At 35.0% G+C, this 20,864-nt stretch overlaps 1 protein-coding gene across 5 annotated transcripts in view; it reads right to left on the bottom strand.

Annotated features, from left to right (window-relative positions):
- Positions 1–20,864, bottom strand: part of NRF1 (nuclear respiratory factor 1) — a 123,633-nt gene that overhangs the window by 73,912 nt on the left and 28,857 nt on the right. Inside the window, exons 2-3 of one of the 5 annotated variants that reach the window (XM_032483325.1) lie at positions 14,823–14,890; positions 6,103–6,334 (exon numbers count right to left, since the gene is read on the bottom strand). In XM_032483325.1, the coding sequence (XP_032339216.1) occupies positions 6,103–6,325 (223 nt within the window). In that variant the 5' untranslated portion in view covers positions 6,326–6,334; positions 14,823–14,890. Of the gene's footprint in view, positions 1–6,102; positions 6,335–11,296; positions 11,309–14,822; positions 14,891–20,864 lie in introns of those variants that run through there. The other 4 variants (XM_032483327.1, XM_032483328.1, XM_032483326.1 and 1 more) reach the window with 4 other exon arrangements.

Here is a 20,864-nt window from a genome sequence, read left to right as displayed (position 1 = left end):
TTTAATTGCTCACATTTATACTGGCATATATGTTCTATAAGTGACTCAATTAAAATAAGCCTCCCTAAACACCTAGACGTGCCCCTCTACATGTTATTTAGTAGTATACTCAATCTGACTTAAACAAACTTATCTAAGGAGCCCCAAAGCAAGTAAAAAAATAAATTAATGCCTTTTACCTTCCTTTCCAACATAAACAGCTAGTAGAGGAAAAAAATCTTATTAACACATTATCCACCATTTAATTTTTTTTATTATGGTAAGAACATTTAACATGAGATCTACTGTCTTAATAAAAATTTAAGTTTACAATACAGTACTGTTAACTGTAGGCACAATGTTGTGCAACAGATCTCTAGAACTCAGTCACCTTGCATGACTGAAACTTTATTCTGTTGAACAGCAACTTCCCATTTCCGCACCCCAGCCCCTGGCAACCAAAAATCTACTCTTGGCTTCTAAGAGTTTGAATACGATACCTCAAATAAGTGGAACCATGCAGTACCTGTCCTGCTGACCTTGTGTATTTTACTTAGCATAACACCCTCAAGGTTCATCCATGTTGCCATATATGGTAGGATTTCCTTCTTTTTAAAGGCAGAATAACATTTCAGTGTGTGTATAAACACATACACACATTTTCTTTATCCATTCATCTGTCAATGAGCACTTACACTGTTTCCACATCCTGACTATTATGAATAGTGCTGCAATGAACACAGGAGTGCAAATATCTCTAAGAGATCCTGATTTCAATTCTTTTTAATAAATATCCATCCATAAATGAAACTCCTGGATCATATGGTAGTTGTGTTTTTAACTGTTTGAGGAACTATCACACTGTTTTCTATAGGGGCTGCACTGTTTTATGTTCCCACCAACAGCATACAAGGATTCCAATTTCTCTACATCGTTGCCAATACTTAATTTTTGTTTTTTTTATAATAGCCATTCTAACAGGTGTGAGGTGGTGTCTCATTGTGATTTTGATTTGTATTTCCCTGATGATTAGTGATGTTGAGCATCATTTAACACACTTACTTGTTGGCCATTTGTATGTCTTCTTTAGGGAGGGGTCTACTCAAGTCCTCTATCCATTTCTTAATCAGGTTATTTGTTATTATGCTATTGAGTTATGGGAGTCCAACATTTTATTATTTAGACTTTCAAATATATATAGTAAAGTTGAAAGAATTTTACAGTGACTATTCACAGATCTACCACCTGGACTCCACCATTAACATTGTACTATATGCATCTTTTCATCTTTCTATCCATCCATCAACTCACATTGGGGTTTTTTTTCCAAAAATGCATTTCAAAGTAAACTGATCCCCCTAAATATTTCAGTAGGAACATCCTTGGCTAGAGTTCAATATTTGCTTATAATTTTTTCTTTTGAAGTAACATTTACATATAATGAAATGTACAAGTCATTTGATAAATTTTGAAAAATGCATGGAATTATGAAACCCTAACCTGTACCAAGATAGGTAATATTATCACTATAAAAAGTTCTCTCATGTCCCTTCCCAGTCAGTTCCCACTGTATCTCTTATCATAAGATCATAATTCTCAATTTTTTCACTCTATGTTAGTTTTGCCTATTCTAGAACTTCAAATAAATGAACTCATACAGTTATATACTCTTCCACTTAGAATGTTTTTGAGATTCATCCATGTCATTATATGTATCAGTAGATTGTTCTTTTTTATTGCTGAATAATATTTCAGAATATCAGTAAACCACAGTTTATCCATTATCCTACTGGTGGACACTGGCTATTTCCAGTTTCAGGCTACTATGAATAAAGCTGCTTAATTAGATTAATTAATTAATTTACCAAATAATGCAATTCAAATAAAAATCCCAGTGTGGTGGTTTTTTTTTTTTTTTTTTGTGGAACTTGATAAACTGATCTTAAAATTTAAACGGAAATACAAAAGGCCAAGAAGAACCAGAACAATTTTTGAAGATTTTAAAAATAAGGCAGGGGCATTCATCCTTCCAAGTATCAGTAGTTACTACAAAGCTATAGTCTTTAAGACAGTGTGGAACTGGATAAGATAGATAAATAAACCAATGCAACTGACTGGAGAGCTCACAAACACCCTCCTGTGTCCGAAGACAGTCATGGGGAAAGGACGGACAATTAAAAATATGGTGCTGGGACAACTGACTGTCTGTACAGGCAAATAATGAAAGTAGATCCATATATTAAACTATAAGTGAAAATAAATTCCAGGTGGATTAAAGGCCTAAATGTAAAACAAAAACATCAATAAAACAACAACAACAACAAACTTTGTAACTTCTCAAATAAACTACTGGAGAGAATTTATAAACTCAGGGTTAAGAAGAATTGCTTAAACAAGGCTCCAAAAGGATAAACCATGAGGTAAAACACTGACAAATTTCACAATAATATAAATCAAAACCTGTATGGATGGAAAGAAATAACAAAAAATTGGGGAGGGAGTGAGCAACAAACTAGAAGAAAATAACTGTAATACATACTACAGAGAAAAGGTTAATATTAAAAAAAAATCAATAACTCTTCCAAATAAGAAAAGACAACCCATTTGGAAAATGGACAAAGGTATAAACAGGAAATATGTAAAAGAAGAAAAATGAATAGTCAATAAAGTTCTGAGATGATGCTCTATCTTGTCTTCCCACTCTGGCTGGAATCTCTTGCTTAGACAAGCAAATTAAACCAACACTGAGGTATTATTTCATACCCATCAGACTGGCAAAAATGAAAAATGACTGAAAATAGCAAATGTGGTGAGGCTGAAAAGCAACAGGCATGCTAGTACAATGCCTGTAGGAATGTAAATTAATGAAATGATTTGGAAAGACATTTGGAATACCTAGTAAAGTTGAAAATGTGCCTATCTTTGCCCTCCAATTCCCCTCCTGGGTATATGCTCAAGCAGTTTTTTTTAAACAGCAGGGTTCCACCAGTTGGTCACTCATGAGTAGTTTTTGTTTTTAAAAATAAAATGGAATAAAGTGAAAGAGATCAGAACGTATCAGAGAGTGTGTCACTTGCAGTTGGGGTATTACTTCATGAGAAATTACTTCTGTTACATGTACATCAGTTTATTCTAGATCACAACATATTGTGGGACACTGCCAAAAGAAGTATGAAAATCAAAGTCAAGAGATTTCACAATGTGTACAAGAAAACATATAAAATTATTTTCATTTGCAGTAATTGTAACAGCAAAAACTTATAAATAATCTTATAACTCAATAAAAAAATTTATAAATAATCTAAGTGTTCTCCCCATATGAGATACTCAGAAAACGAATGAAATACCAAATAACAGTTAAAATGAAAACATACAGCCACATTATCAACAAAAATTAATCTCAGAAAAATAATACTGAATGAAATAAACACTGTTAGAGAAACGGTAACAGAATGATACTATTTGTATAAAATTTGAAACATGCAAAAACAATGCTAAATATTGTTTATTGATACACACACATATAAAAATATGAAAGAAATGTAATAGAATATTAAAGACCAAATTCAGAACAGTGGTTACTTCAGTAGATGGAGGGAAGGAAACAGGTTTAGAAAAAGCAGTAAGCAACTAACTTTCTCTCTCCATTTACCTTACTTCATTATTTTCTTCAGAGCACTCAGTGCTTTCTGAAATTATTTTGCTTTATTATTTGCACCTTTCTCCCCACCACCGATCTGTAAGCTCTCTTAGGAGCAAGTTCTTACCTGTTTTGTTCATAGTATCTATATATAGTAATATATAGAGTATATAGTAATTCCTCAAATATTGTTGAATGGTTAAATGGTAAATCATTTCTATCAGCTGGACCTCAGTTTCCACATATGCCATATGAAAGTGTTAGATTAAAGCCCTTTGCTAATCTTAACACTATGGCAATGCAGTACAGTAACACAGCAAAACTATGTCTCAAAAGCATCTTCCTTCCTAGGAAAGAAGTTTTCCTGGATTCTTTATGTTAGGATGCCCTCTTCTGGGAAGTATTAAAATTTCAAAAAAAAATTTTAACAACATTGTATGTGTTTTATGTATTAAGCCTTATTTTTAAATTCACCATTCCAGAAATACACAGTGGATAATAACTGACAGCAATAAGTTTATTTTCACTGTAGATGTCCTCCTCCCCTTAAATATAGCATATACTAAAAAAATGTAGTATCTGGCCATTCTTGATCATTGATTAACTGTCCAGCTTTTCTTAAATATCTTCTAAGATCAATGTTCCTCATACAATTTTAGACCCATCCAGGCATAGTTTACATGGAGTCTTCCACACTGTGCTAAATATACAATGCAAATAGCAAAGAAAATGGTACAAAATATAGCCCAGCTTTAAGTCATTTAGAGGCCCAGAAAATCTCAAAACCTTACATTGGATTAAGATGGTCTAGGACTGCTAGTGCCCTCAGGCATCTGGCAGAAGCAAATAAAAATCCTCTCTAGAGGACTGTAATATTATTCTAGATCCCAAATTATTTCTAAAAATAATTTTCCAAACATACCCATCCAGCATTCATTCATATATAACTAATACATGACAAGAAAAAACAACATGGAACAAGAAAAACATTAACAACATATAACAGAAACAGACTCATAGGCACTTCAGAGTAGAATTACCAAATGAACTATAAAATCATAATGCTTACTTTACCCATGGATATTACAATTTTTTTCCTATAATAACTAAAAATTGTGACACTGCAAAATTTGGGAGAAAAAAATTCTAAAACTAGAAAATGAAACAAAACTATTACCAAAATTAATAACTCAGCGGACAGGCTTAAAAGCACCTTAGACACAACTGAAGAGAACAATTAATAAACTAGAGGACAGTCTGAAGAAACTACATAGAATGAAGATATAAAGGACTCAGTGAGGAAGACTAACATTTATCTGGCATCATAAGAGGAAAAGAGATGGAATGGAAGGGGAGCAAAACTGAAGCAAAATGTAGTGGCTAAGATTTTCCAGAATTGATGAAAGACATCAATCCACAGGTTCAAGATGTTAAAAGAATCCTAAACAGAATAAATGAGAAGAACTCCTGGATCCAGATATATCACAAAAACTAAAGACAGAAAATCTTAAAGCAGTTGGAGGGGCCTGTGTGGGAGATAAAGGGACACATATTAGAATGAAAGAGCTGAATGCTCAAAAGCAAGAATGGAAAACAAAAGACAGTGAAACAGTATCTTCAATATGAGAAGAGAAAATAACTGCCAATCTAGAATTCCACACCCAGTGAGAACATCCTTCAAGACTGAAGGTTAAATAAAAACATCCTCAGATAAACAAAAATGGAGACTTTACTATTAGCAGATCCATGCTGAAGGAAATAATAAATGGTATCTTTAGGCAGAAGAAAAATTCTCAGACGGCAAGTTGAATATAAGAGGAAAAGTTAACATTAACTATGTACAGAACAGAAATAACGTCTTGTGGTGCTTAAAATACACAAAGAATTAATATACAGGACAACAACAGCATATAAGTCAGAAGCAGGGGAATGAAATTCAAGTGTTCTAAGAAACTTGTATTATTCCTAAAGAGGACAAAATTATCAATTGCATAAGACTTTGAAATAAGTGAAGGATATATATTTCTAGGTGTACCACTAATAACAGAAGTTTATATAAATTACAAACTAACAAGAAAAAAAATGAAGAAATCAACATTTTTCAATCATTCCAAAAGAAAACCTAGGGAAAAGTAAACAGAATAAGGGGTATGAAAAGAAAGCATATAATAAACATGATAAATTTAAACCTAAATATATCAGTGATTACTTTTAATGTAAATGGAATATATGCTTCAGTTAAAAGTAAAGAGTGTTGGAATGGATAAAAAAACAAAACCAAAGTCCATATCACTGACAGTACATGAGTTTGGAACTTAAGTCTCAGTGTAATATAGGAACAGGTTATAAATGCAAAGTTTCAAGAAAAAAAATGTGACAATGTGATATGAAGATAAAAGTGAGTGCCTGCATCCTAAGCTCTATCAGGTAAGCACAGTACCAGAGTTAAGTAACAAATGAAAAGCTTCTAATCCAAACGTTACCTGCAGCAGCCAGATGGGCTGTTACCTCATCCGCCGCTGTAGAGTTGAGTATATCTGAATCATCATAAGAGGTGTCCTCAGGAGAAGAAGGTGAGTCTTCATCAGCACTCAGCATACTGTGTTCAGTGTAGGTGGCCACATGGACCTGCTGTACTTGTTGGGCCACTGCATGAGCTTCTATGGTAGCCATGTGTTCGGTTTGGGTCACTCCGTGTTCCTCCATGAAGATCTACTGCCAGAAAAAGAAGCAAAGAGCGAGATTCAATGTGTAATGTAATGCAATGCTTAAACTAAGAGATATATTTTCCTCAAGAGCAGAGAAACTTTAACAAGCCTTTGATTTTACTACATAGTTCACCATACCAAGTTATACGAAATGGGAAGCACCTTTCCAATATGACATAAAAATGGTAGAATATTTTCCTTGTGCGAAGCTATCCTGATGGAAATTCATTGTGCTAATTTTATACCTCAAGTCACAAAACAATAAATATCCTTGATATTATATATGACAAAAAAAATTTAAGAGATCCCAGTGATTAGCATTTGACATTGTAGACAAGTAAGTAAAATAATCTTTTCTTTGTACTTCAAACACAAATGGGAGTTAAACATTTTTTCCAAAAATGCAATTATTCAAATTAGTTTTTCTGCTTATAAACTGTATTTTTTAAAAACCCTGAAATGATGCAGTAATTTATAAAGTAATAATAAGATAAAGGTTTGCTCTCCTACTGCATCTGTCCTCTCTTCTCCCTGTCCTAAGCTACAGAGAAGTATATTATCCTTACAATTTTTGAAGCCTGTATGTATATGATTTAAAATAAAAACAGATTCACAATACATATATTAATCTATAATTAGCTTCCTTCATATAACAATATACCCGGACATTTTGACATTGTCGAAACATACACATCTACCAGAACTTTCTAAATAGCTGAAGAATACTTCATTGTATCAGTGTGCCATAATTATGTAACCACTTACTCAAATATAGCAAGGCTGCTTCCAAATTTCTGCTATTGTAAACATCAGTGCAATGAACATCCTTTTACATAAAACTCTGCATACTGGTTCCTCAAAAAACTTTGAGAAGAATTACCATATGATCTGGCCAATGCCACTTCTGGCTATTATATTGGGAGAATTGAAAGTACAGTCTCAAAGGGCTATATGCACACCCATGAACTAGCAGCATTATTCACAATAGCCAAAGGTGGAAGCAACCCAAATATTCACTGACAGATGAACGGGTAAACAAAATGTGGACACACATACAATGGGATATTACTCAGCCTTAAAAAGGAAGAAATGCAAACTAGGAACAGAAAGGAACTTCCTCAACTTTGAAAAAAAAACCTACAAAAAATCTACAGCTAACATCATACTTAATAATGAAAAACTAGCAGCTTTTCCACTATGATCAGAAACAAGACAAGGATGTCCCCTTCTTACCACTCCTTTCAACACTGTACTGGCTAATGCACTAAGACAAGAAAAAGAAATAGAACTGTCTTTGTTCATAGATGACATGATTGTTTATATAGGAAATATAAAAGAATCAACAACAATAAAAAAACTTTCTGGAACTAATAATAAGTAATTATAGCAATGTTGCAGGATATAAAGATTATATACAAAAGTCAACTGCTTTCTATATATACTACATCTTCTTTATCCATTCATCTATTGATGTACACATGGGATGCTTCCATGTCTTGGCAACAGTAAATAGTACTGTTGTTAATAGCAAGGTGTATGTATCTTTTTGAATTACTGTTTTTGTTTTTGTTTTGTTTTTTGTTTGTGTTTGTTTTAGTTTTTCTTGGGTATATGCCCAGGAGTGGAACTGCTAGGCCGTATGGTGATTCTATTTTTAGTTTTTTGAGAAACCTCCATATTGTTTTCCATAGGGGCTGTACCAATTTACATTCCCACCAACAATGCACAAGGGTTCCCTTTTCTCCACATCCTTACCAACAATTGTTACTTGTGTTCTTTTTGTTAATGGCCATTCTGACAGGTATAAGATGGTATCTCATTGTGATTTTGATTTGCATTTCTCTGATACTAGTGATGCTGAGCAACTTTTCATGTTCCTGTTGGCCATCTGTATTCCCTCTTTTGGAATACTGTCTATTCATTTCTTCTGCTCATACTTCATATGGGTTATTTGTTTGTTTGCAAACAAATTAATTGGGGTACAGTTAATTTAAAATGTATTAGTTTCTGGTGTACAGCATGGATGGACTTGGTGAAATAAGTCAGACAGAAAGGGACAAATGCTGTGGGAGGTCACTTACATGTGGAATCTAAAAGAAAACAGCAGACTATTGAATACAACAGAAAAGAAACAGACTCACAGATGTAGGGAAGGAATTAATGGTTACCAGTGGGGAGAGAGGAAGGGGAGGGGCAAGATGGAAGTGGAGGATTAAGAGGTACAAACTATCAGGTATAAAATAAGCTACAAGGATGTATTGTACAACATGGGGAATATAGTCAATATTTTACAATAACTATAAATGGAGTATAACCTTTAAAAATTGTGAATCACTATATTGTATACCTAAAACATATAATATTGTACAACTATACTTCAATTTAAAAAATATAATATTGTAAAATAAATACATAAATAAATAAAGTTTTTTAAAAAGTCAACTGCTTTCCTATATACCAGCAATTAACAATAGAATTTGAAATTAAAAACACAATTACCATTTACATTAGCAACTAAAGAAATGAAATACATAGATATAAACCTAACGTAACATGTACAAGATCATGAAGAAAACTATAAAACATAGAAGAACCAAAGAAGACCTAAAATAGAGAGATATTCCATATTCACAGATAGGAAGATTCAATAGTGTTAAGATGTCAGATCTTCCTAACTTGATCTATAGATTCAATTCAATCCCAATAAAAATCTCAGCAAAAGATATTTTATGGGTATCGACAAACTGATTCTAAAGTTTATATGGAAAGGCAAAAGGCCCAGAATAGCTAGTACAGTATTGACGGAGAAGAATAAAGCTGGAAGACTGACCTGAAGTGATGCTGAGCAACTTTTCATGTTCAACTTCAGGACTCACTATAAAGCTACAGTAATGAAGGCAGTGTAGTTAGTGAAAGAATAGACAAACAGATCAATGGAACAGAATAGAGAGCACAGAAATAGATTTCCATAAATATAGTCAACTGATCTTTGACAAAGGAACAAAGTCAATGTAATGGAGCAAAGACAGTCTCTTCAACAAATGGTGCTGGAATACTGGACATCCACCTGACAAAAAATGAATCTAGATACTAACTTTACATCCTTCACAAAAATTAACTCAAAATGAATCACAAGATCTAAGTGTGAAACGCAAAACTATAAAATTCCCAGAAGATAACATAGGATAAAACTTAATGACTTGCTATGAGGATGACTTTTGTTTTTTAGATACAACACCAAAGGCATGATCCATGAAAGAAAGAATTGAAAAAGTAGACTTCATTAAAATTAAAAACTTCTGTTCTATGAAAGACACTATAAAGAGAATGAGAAGACAAACCACAGACTGGGAGAAAATATTTGCAAAAGACACATCTCACAAAGGACTGTGTCTCAACTCTTAAAACTGAACAACATGAAAATGAACAACCTGATTAAAGAATGGCAAAAGACCTTAACAGACCTCACCAAAGATATACCTATGATGATAAGTATGTGAAAAGATGTTCAGCATCATATGTCATTAGAGAATTGCAAATAAAAACAATGAGATAACACGACACACCTCTTAAGAATGACTAAAATCCAAAACACCAACACCAGCAAATGCTGGTGAGGGTTGCTGGTGACGGTGTGAAGCAACAGGAATTCTCACTTACTGCTGGTAGGAATGCAAAATACTACAGCCACTTTGGAAGACAGTTGGGCAGTTTACTATAAAACTAAATAAACTCTTACCATACAATCCAGTAATTGGGCTCCTTGGTATTTACCCCAAAGAGTTGAAAACACATGTCCACAAAAAAACCAGCACACAGATGTTTACAGCAGCTTTACTAACAATCACTAAAACTTAGAAGCCACCAGGATGTCCTTCCATAGTTGAATGAATAAACAAACTGTGGAACATCCACACAAAGAGATGAGCTATCAAGCCATAAAAAGACATGGAGGAAACTTAAATGCATATTTCTAAGTGAAAGAAGCCAATCTGAAAATCCACAAGCAAAAAGACTAGGAATCACTCAGCTATCATCTGAACTCCTTTTCCACACTATCTTTTCTGCTTGAAGTCATCTCCCCAGCCTCATATCTCTATGTGGCATAATACCTTCATGAACTCACATCCTCGTTTCTTTAAATAGAGATTTTAAAGAGTTACCTGGAAAAATACTATGTATTTAATAGAGAAGAGGAAAAAGAAAATATGGTAGAACGCTACCATTTGGGAAATCTGGATAATGAGAATTCTTTCTACTATTTTTGCAACTTTTCTAGAAATCTGAAATTATGTCAAAGTAAAAAAAAAATTTTTTTAAGGAGAGGTACCTGATAAGGTTTCTTCCATAGCCTATGTTTTTGGTGTGTTTTAGAATATTCAAGGGAATATATCCTACTCCCAGATTTGTATATATCTAAAATGCAATTTAACATGCTATTTAAGTCACACAATTAAAATACAATTGTATGAGAGGATAACACCATTAAAATACTATTTTCCATCTATTTCACTGTTCTTCTAGTCTAAGAGACAAACTGCTCAAGGCATTTTAGAATTCTGGGTACTCCAAAATTGTTTTTAAATGATTTGGGATTAGCCGGCATCTAACTGCTTTTCAAAGGGATTTGTACGCTATGCACTTGGCGTAATGGATTTCAATTCTTTTCTCCAGAATGCAGTTCACAGCATAAATCAATAAGACTGCCTGCTTTACAGACTTGTCACTTCTGCCCAGTGCCTCATCTCCTTCTACCTCTCTCCCCACCCCATCCTTCAGCCTCTCTAACCAGTGTGCTGACACTCCACAAAAGCAAAAGCAAAGCCATTTCAGACTTCTTTGAACAGAGTGGAATACTTATAAATGATGCTTTCCATGTTTTCATAAAACAATAAATAAAACAGGTTATCTAAAGCCAAATATGATTGGCATACATGTACTGCTGGAGATCATCATACTCCACCTCCACCTAAGTCATTTTTTGTGAGGCATGTCTAGCTTTCATCCAAAACAAGTCAGATTCTCTGGACAACAAAATTGACAGAAGCTGCTAATAGATGAAAACATATTAGATAATATGAATTTTTTAAAAAGCAGCACAGACCAGATATATGGAACTCCAGGACAAGTAACTTAACCTCTAAACCTCAATTTCAACTTTTAAAAGAAAAAAAAAGTAGTACTTCTCAAAAGGATGTGGGGATTAAATGAGATAATCCAGATAAAATTATCAACACTACTTATTATAATGATGCCAGAATTTTTATGTCTTTATGATTCTATCTTTCTTGACTCTGGACTAGTCTTCTCACAAGGACTATGTCTTAATTTCCTCATCTTTAAATTAGACATCCATCTCTGAAGATACGGTTTTCTTATTGTGTGTAAGAGTTTGAGTTAGGCATCTAAAAAGCCCTTCTTTATTCTATTAACTCCAACGACTCCAATACTGCTCTCCTAGACATTAAAATAAGCAAACTATAGGGAACCAATGCTCCTAACAATTTCACAAGAGTGTGCAAAATGGAGAATCAGCAGATGGACCCAACAGTGATTCCTCTGAACAGATATGAAAAGTAAGATGAAAGCATGGGCAACAGGTAATAATGACCTGTGATTCTAAACACCACATCCAAATAAAAAGGCCTTTCTGTTTATTACCTGGAATCAGTGATGTTCAGTAGATTAGTCAACACACCATTTTTTAAAAAATCATTCTCCAAACAATAATATAACATAGTAGCAATTTTGCTAAAACCTGACTCTTAGCCTGGATCATCACCTGGGGTGCAACATGTACTTAACCTAAAGGTTCTTTTTTAATATACAATCTATAAGAGATTGGAGGAGGGGCAGTTCGGTACAGAGGAGTTCCTACTTTTGCCACTGTGGGCCAGCAAGCATGAGACTAACGATAATGGAAGAGAACACACACAAAAAAACTGATTTTCTGATCAGGAGCACCCAATTACAAGCTGCAGTCAACAACATCTAAGGAGCTACTGGAATTTGGATAAACTGTCCAAGGGGGTTAAATTTAGTCTAATCCACATATAATGAGATTAGGTGTAGAGCATTTTAAAAATCTAAATTGGAAAATTTAATCAAGGTATAACCAAATATAAAAGAAAGCATTAGTCTCATCAATAGCATTATCATATCAAAAGAAAAGCTGCAAGAACTGCCTAAGGGACAGTCTCAGAGCAAGATTGTATCTACAGTCCAAACCAGGGACAGGAAAACTTAATTTCACAAACCAGAGGCTCAACTTAATTCCTAGACATGTCCAGAATCTAAATTTCATAACTAGGATAGAAATTTTACTCAACAGAATAGCCCTTCTCAAAAGAGCCTAAAGCTAACAACATTATTTGATTCTTGGAGGGACATAGAATAATGGATCAAAATTTTACCACAGCAAGAAAAACTTAAAAACAACTGCACGAGAAAGTCAAAGTGACAACAGAAGCAAGGTAAAATGTGGTTTAATTCTGAGTAATAAATGGAGCTTAAGACAAGAGGAATCCATTTGACCTTCCTAGGAATAGTCCCTTTTAAATAGCCCAAAAGTGACAAATAATCACAAGAAGATTTGTCATATTATTCAGTGAATATACTAGGTTAGGTATTTGGACAAACCAAAGAAAATGTGGTCGCAATGACAGCTTTGACCTTCATCTACCACTCTAAGTTCTTGTCAGACTATGTAGATCTATGCATATCTACTGAAAATCAATAGTAGGTACCAACTATAATTTCCAGTGTGGCTTGCAGAAATTTAGAGGGGATTTTTTTTTCTCTTACTATACAGCTAGGCCCAGATAGTCTAGTACAAGAGCGTGCCAAGAGTATACAAAGTCTCCTCTCCATTCCACTTCATACCTGCTTAAATTAGGCTTACCCTCACATCTATAGCAAGCTGGTTAAGAGTACAGACTCTGGAGCCAGAGTACTGGATTCAAATCCTTGCTCTGCCACTTCTAGTACCTTAGACTAGATTCACTTGACTTCTATGTCTTCGTTTTATCATCTCTTGATTGGGGACATTAATAGAATTACTGTGAGGACCAAGTGAATTAATTTTTATAAAAGGTCTTAAAATGGGACATGGTATATAACAAATGCTAGATAAGTGTAACCTATTATTATTACTCCATATAAAGACAGATAAAGCATAGAAATGCCAAAGGGAAAGTTACATTACTTATTTTTATATTGGAAGAAAAAATGCGTATAAATCATTAACTTGGAGTTTTGACCATACAAGGACCTCTATTAGAGCATAGCTCTTTTTTGAAGTAGAGATCCTTTTGAGGATGTGTAAAAGCTATAGACTTCCTCCCTATAAAAATGCATATGTACATAAAAATTTCCGAAATATTTCAATGTTCTTGGACTCAAATCACAAATAGATTATTTCATGATGATATAGCTATTCCAAAGCTGAAACGCTAGAGGGTGCCACAACCAAAGAAAAATATAAAGCAATTACAGGGACTTTCAGGCTGCTTTAAAATTCTTCAACTGGAATAAACACCCTTCCACAGGAAACAGTGAGGTGAATCTTCTTCACCAAATACTTCAACTTTTCCATAGGTTCTAGATCAGCACTGTCCAAAAGTCATTTATGCAGTGATGGAAATGTTCCAAATGTGCACTGTCTAAAATAGCAGCCACTAACCACATGTGGCTATTGACCACATGAAATGTGACAACTGTGACCAAATAATTAATTTTTAATTTTGTTTAGTTTTAAATAATTTTAATATAAATAGCCATATCTGGCTGTGACTACCACCCTAACAGTGCAATTCATCTATATTCTATTCTTATGTTTTGAAATGACTTGCTTCTAATCATTGTTGAAGAAATCTCTAACAGAAGGGGTTCATACAATAATTCAGGCAAATCCATCCCTGGTGATAATTCAACACTGCAAAGATAGGAAAAAAGACAGTGTCTCTCCCTAGCCCTACAGGTGTGCACAATCAAAAGTAAAGCTTTCTTTTACTCATTATAGAAATCCTGCCTACCCAATTCCCTCTGTTTCTTTAAGATCCTGGGTTAAGAGAGCTTTAAAAAAAAATAAGCACAAATAAAGTTAAGTTATAAGGCTTTTTGCCTTTAAAAAAGCTGTTTCCTTAAAAAAGAAAAAAAATCATACTCTAAGTGATAATCATCACCAAGGGCTAAGGGAGCACTGAGAAGAAAGGACTATAAGGACATTGAGCAGGTTCCATGAAGGAGAAGACAGAGTCTTCAGCCAGGAGTTGGCAGGTGCCAGGATAAAAGGACACTGTAGGCTGAGGCAACAGCTTGTGAAAACACATGGTGTGGTAAGGGGGGATCAGTGAACACCCAGATGGTGGACTCAGGAGAAGTCTGGGGATCAAAGGAACACAGCTCTTGGCTGCCTTCACATCAGATTCTTTCTTTACAATGTAATTTAATCTGCTGAAAATAAAGTGATTCTAAGGGCACTAATGCTGACCCACCTGTCAGAGAGGAAAGTCGTCTCCACATTACAGCTTACAATGCCACAGTGCCCTGAGCGGGAAGGTACCTAATGAATGTTGATGACAATGATAAAGAGGATTAGAAAATGCATTCTCAAATATTCAGATGCTTATTAACAGCTACAAATATCAATAAAAAGTACTTGAGTGGCTGAAGCTCTCCTTGGATCAGAAACATGGTGGACAGGAAGTTCAGTACACCCATGCATTTGCAAATGGGTCAGAATGCAGCTGGCTCTTTTTGCAGAAAAATCATTTGTCCACAGCTGCTCCCCAAATTGCAAAAAATCAAATAAGGAGTTGTCATGTGATAGCAGGATTAGCGACTGCCTCAATTTCCATTAAGGAGAAATAACATAAATTGCCACAAGTCCCACCCCTCAGTCTCACAAGCACAAAGGACACTTTCATTCAGATCCTGCTTACTGTGAAATACAGCATTGTTGCCTGGCTGCTTCTGTGGTGGGCCTCAGTCCTGCTGGATCTGCCATTACACAGCCAACATGCAGTTAAAGCTGTTTCTTAGATACTGGTGGACACCTCAAAACATGACTTTTCTTTCAAGATAACTCTACTAGGACTTGTTTCTGGATAAAATTATGAATGTGTAAGTGTCAATACCATGGATCTACGAATCTCTGCAATTCAATCATTCTCTCATTCATTCCACAAATATTAACTGAATTCTTATCAGGTACTCCTAATTTTAACATTACTATTCCAAGAAAAACTATGACTGGCAATTCTTATGTTTCATCTTTGTTTTAAAAAAATGTATTATCATAAAAGTGACACATGTTCTTTCTGAGTAATTGAGAAAACACAAGTCAGAAAAAAACCAGAAATCATCACCACCTGACATAGCCACATTACCAAGTTAACAATTTAGTGTATATGCTTCTAGCATCCCTGAGTTCCTTATACAGTTTTGTTTTTCAAGTGAGGCTATAGTGTACATATGGTTTTAGAAATATTTTTAAAATTTAATATAGAAAAAAAGTTCATGTTATTAACATCTTACATCATTTTTTAATGTTTACAGAGCATCCACTATAAAAATGTACAGTAGTTATTTTACTAATTTCCTTAAGTTAATCATTTAGGTTGTTTCCAATTTTTCACTATTACAAATAGCACTGTGATGACAATTCTGATATTCTATTGAATAAATGAGTAAATGGATGGTTTTATTAAGCTAAGTCTTTAAGTACATACCCAATTATATCCTTAGATTTTAAGAAACAAATAACTCTGAGTAATCATACAGTTGTGATTTTGGACATGCTATTATAGCAGCCATAGAAAGGTAATGTAAAAACAACAATCTAAACATAAAGATAAGTACATAATACTTGCTGGTGGACAGAGGACAAAATGAAAATATTAACCTTGATGGTGTAAAAGTAAAATAAGGCTCCCAGAAGCTGGAATATAGAAAGAGGGTGGTGTGCGGCATTTAAAACGCAACTTTACAAAACAGCAAGTTGAGACCCTATTGAAAGTTGGTGGTTCAAAAGATAAAAGTTTATCATTTAAAATGATAAAGATAATTAATAAAAGACTTTCAAAAATAATATAAATATCAATAATGGGAAATGGAGAGAGGAAGGGGTAGAAAAAGTGAGTTAAATTCTTATTTTTTATGTCAAAAAAGTCCACAGATATTGTCTAAAGTTGAGAAATCAAGAAACAGAAGTTTACACACATTATTAAGCCTTATGGAAGTAATTCCAAGAGAAGCTAAACACAGAAATAGTGAAATAGGTTTTAAAGGTTATCTCTGGACAGTAAGGCTGCGGATGGAAAAGAAAGAGAAATGGCAGGAGACATGTTTTTTTCATTGTAAGCTCTTCTCTGCTATTTGATTTGTTAGGAAGAACAAATAATACCCTGATAAAGGTTGACTGAAAAACCTGTAACTCTTCACCTTGACACTTGTCTTTTTTTTCAAGTATTTATTTACTTATTTTTTACTGAAGTATAGCCAGTTTACAATGTTGTGTCAATCTCTGGTGTACAGCAACACCCATCTTTTTATTATCTTTCATGACACTGATATCCATAGGTATTTATTTTATTTTATTTATTTTTTTAATGGAGGTACTAGGAATTGAACCCAGGAACTTGTACATGCTAAGTATGCATTCCACTACTGAGGTATACTTTCCCCCTGTAACTTTTCACTTTGGCTCCCCTAACTATACCCTCTTATCTTGATAACCAGTCAGACCCAGCTGCTCACAGCTTTTCTTTAACCGGAGGCAAACTTAAAATGCCTAAGACCTCAGAGACTATCTATCTGATTTTCTCATTTTACAGATTAAGTTGAGACTCAGAAAGGCCAAGTGAGTTACCCAGAGTCACAGCTCTAGCTGGCCGCAAAACCAAAACTCAAACCCACATCTCCCATCTTCTTATCAAGTGCTCCATCCACACTCCATCAGAGACCCACCCTTTGTCCTGGTGCACAGTCTCTAACCAGTATTGGCTTGAGCACATTAACTTCTTAGCACTTAAAAAAAAAAACTTCAACTATTCTTTTTAGGGAGGCAATTAGGTTTATTTTTTTATTTTAGTGGAGGTACGGGGGATTGCATGCTAAACATGTGCTCTACCACTGAGCTATACCCTCCCCTTTAGCATATTAACTTCTGTCCCACCCTATCTATGTATATCTTCAGCCCAAGATTTGGGTTTTACTAAGGGTCCAGTGAAATTGTATTATAAAATAATATGCATATTGAATTGATTTTTCAAACTGCACCTGCAGTCACCCATCCCAGTCCCTCTAACATGCCTCTTGTTTCCCTTACCCTTCAATCCCCACCATCACTGCCTTAGAGGATATAACTACTTTGAGGAATGTTATCTACAAACTGAGAGGCCTGACAGCATGCTTCCTAGCCACAGGAAAAAAAATGCAATTCATGAAATTGCCAAAGCAATGTCTTTAGAAGCTACTATCGTCTATGAGCACCAGAATGATCAACTGATTTCATATTTTTCTTCACCCATATTAGATGCTTTAGCTAATTACCCCTCCCACTTCCAGTAAATGGAAACAGAACAAAATTGTTTAAAGAAAAAAAAAGGAGGATAAAGGATTGAGGAAAATAAAGAACTGTGCAGACATTCTAATGTTTATAATCATTATACCATTTTATAAAAAATATTTTAAGCTGAATTTTAAATGGTGTCAAGGTCCCTATTATTTATATAATATATAATATATAATATAAAATATATATTATTATTTATATAAATTTAGAAACAACTAGAAAACATGTAAGATGGGGGACAGATCAATAACTAGAAATCAAGTTTAGGCAGAAGAGTCAAGATCTAATAACTAAAACCCCAGCATCGACTGTATTTTCCATAAATTGTGCACAATTAATGGATAGTGCATTGTCTCACTAATTTGAAATAAATAATACTGAATGTTTAAAAGCATGCTTTCTCACACATGTAGCTGTGCATAAGGAGATCAGTGTGGCAACAGTAATACTGATTAAAACTGAAAAGCAGGCTGAGAATTGAGCCTAACACTCATCACTTCATGGTTTATTTCCAGCGTTTTTATTCCCTCTGATCCACTGTGAAACCGAGGGCTAAGGAGCACATTCATACAGTTTGATGGTGGCAGTACTGAGGCTTTTAAAAAAGTCAAACAATGTATATAAAAGCACTTTATAACTGCAACATGCTACAGAAACATAAGGCATTACTTTATTTTATTGTGGAGCAAGAAGGTGAAGCAGAAGAGGAAATGACTGTTGCATCCATTCATGCAACCATCCATCCAGCATTTCATTACCAGGGTCTTAAGGGCAGGACCGTAAGTAGCTCCAGGTTTAGTCAGAGAAAAACCATATAAACCAAAGCAGCCCCGCTTACCTGTTTTGTTTGGTCTGCAGTGTTTTTTGTTTGGTTTTTAAATGTGAATGAACTGCCAACATTTTAAAATAGGGAAATAACATAAAAGTTCCAGATTTCTAACTCCTCTTGAAAAACCAGGAAGATATGGGCCTCCTACCAATAAATGCTAATTGTTGTTATCATTTCAAATGGGCAACAAATGACTGGGTAGAGGTAGCAGAACATGCTCTTATTGGGGAAGGGTTTAGTTCACTGGTAGAGTGTGTGCCTATCATGCATGAGGTCCTGGGTTCAATTCCCAGTACCTCCATTAAAAAATAAATAAGTAAGTAAATCTAATTACCTCCCCCCATTAAGAAAATTTAAAAAAATTAAAACTGCAAAAAAAAAAAAAAAAAAAAAAAAAGAACATGCTCTTATCAACAAGTCTCTTCAAGTGGACTCCTGGGCTGTCTTAATCATTTACAATGCCTGCTATTAGTCCAGCACCAGAGATTGCAAAGACTCTTCAATGCAAAGTATAAATGCTAAGGAAGACATAGGGAGAACAGGGCCCAAAGGAGAGGGTAGGTAGGTAATCCAATCAATCGACAAATATTTACTGAGGACCAGGTTCTAGGCAAGAGACACAGTGTTAAGCGAGAAGGCAGAGTACCCTAACCTCAAGAAACTTCAATTCTAGAGGAGAGAGCCATAACAATAAAGACATAAAGGAATAAATAAGAAATTTCAGGAAGTGACATGTGCTGTGCAGAGGATATATACTAAGGCAATATGATAAGAAAATGACTGGGGGAGGTAGTCTCTGATGGGGCACATTTGATCTGCGACCTGGAATGAGTGAGAAGGCAGTTACAGGAAGAGCTTGGAGAAAAGGGAAAGGATAAAGGAAGACAAGACCGAAAAAAAATCATGTAAGGCCTCTGTAGGACTTGGAAAGGAGTTTGGATTTTATTCTGATTGAAGCATTTTATGGAGTAGCTATTTGAGCGCTGGGGGCTGGAGGCAGGGGTGGGGGTGGGGGTATTCAGAGCAGAGGAAACATTGTGGCATATGGAACAGGACCAAGCATAGAGTACACCAGAGGTTCAGCTAGGGGGAAGCCAGATGGTGGGGGCCTTACATGCTGTGCAAAGTAATTTGTACTTCATCTTATAGCTCAGTGGTACTGAACATTACGAAGATCTCTTTAATAACAACCAAAAAAGGAAGGAAGGAAGGAAGGAAGGAGGGGAGGGGGGAAGGGAAGGAGGGTGGGGAAGGAGTAAGGAAGGAAGGAAGGAGGGGAGGGAGGGAAGGAAGAGGGAAGAGAGCAGAACCTCTACTACATGATAATTGTTCATTCAGAAAAACAGGTAATAAAGAGAGTATACTATAAATTACTTAATTTATTTGAAAACGCAAATGAGAGTATTATCTATTCAGTGTATAAATAACCACAGGTCACCAAAGTTCACTGCAGTAACTCCTGGCCACCCTTAGGGTTCTGGGCTACAGGATGGAAGCACTGCTAAAGGTGAAGAGTAGCATCCTTGCAAACATTCCTCCCAGCTGGTGAAGAATCGCATGGGAAGGACTGAGGCTAGAGGTAGTCAAACCAGTAAGGTAATTAATTCAGTGGTCCCTGAGGGAGCAACAGTGGGGTCCTGAACTAAGATACTGTGGATAGAAAGCAAGTATGAAATATTTAGCAATGAAAATGGAAATGTTTTAGTGAACAACTGAATGTGAACAGTGAAGGAAAGGTTAAGTCCAGCCTGATGCAAACATTCTGGGCTTGTGTTAATGAGTGGCTCATTAAACCAAGGCAAGGAACAGTAAAAGATCTGCAGAGGAAGACAGGGCAAAACAATATTTACATGAACTGTCCAAACAGATATCCAGATCTAGAGCTGTGATGCAGGGGAGGCTGTGATGCAAGTTTGGGACTCATCAACAAGGAAATGGTAATGAAAGCACAGAGCAAGAATAAAATTGACCAGTAATAACATATAAAGTGGGACCATAAAAAAAAGCAAGGAAACTTGGGAATATTCAAAGGGGCACACAGAGGAAGGGAGGAGAAACAAAATAAAAAAAGTGTGAAGGTAGGGGAGGGTGTAGCTCAGCGGTAGAGCGCATGCTTAGCACGCACCAGGTCCT

Source organism: Camelus ferus, chromosome 7, assembly GCF_009834535.1.
Source record: "Camelus ferus isolate YT-003-E chromosome 7, BCGSAC_Cfer_1.0, whole genome shotgun sequence".
NCBI classification, from domain to species: Eukaryota; Metazoa; Chordata; class Mammalia; order Artiodactyla; family Camelidae; genus Camelus; species Camelus ferus.
The sequence above is the reverse complement of the archived record's forward strand: the minus strand, read 5'-3'. Positions and strand labels throughout refer to the sequence as shown.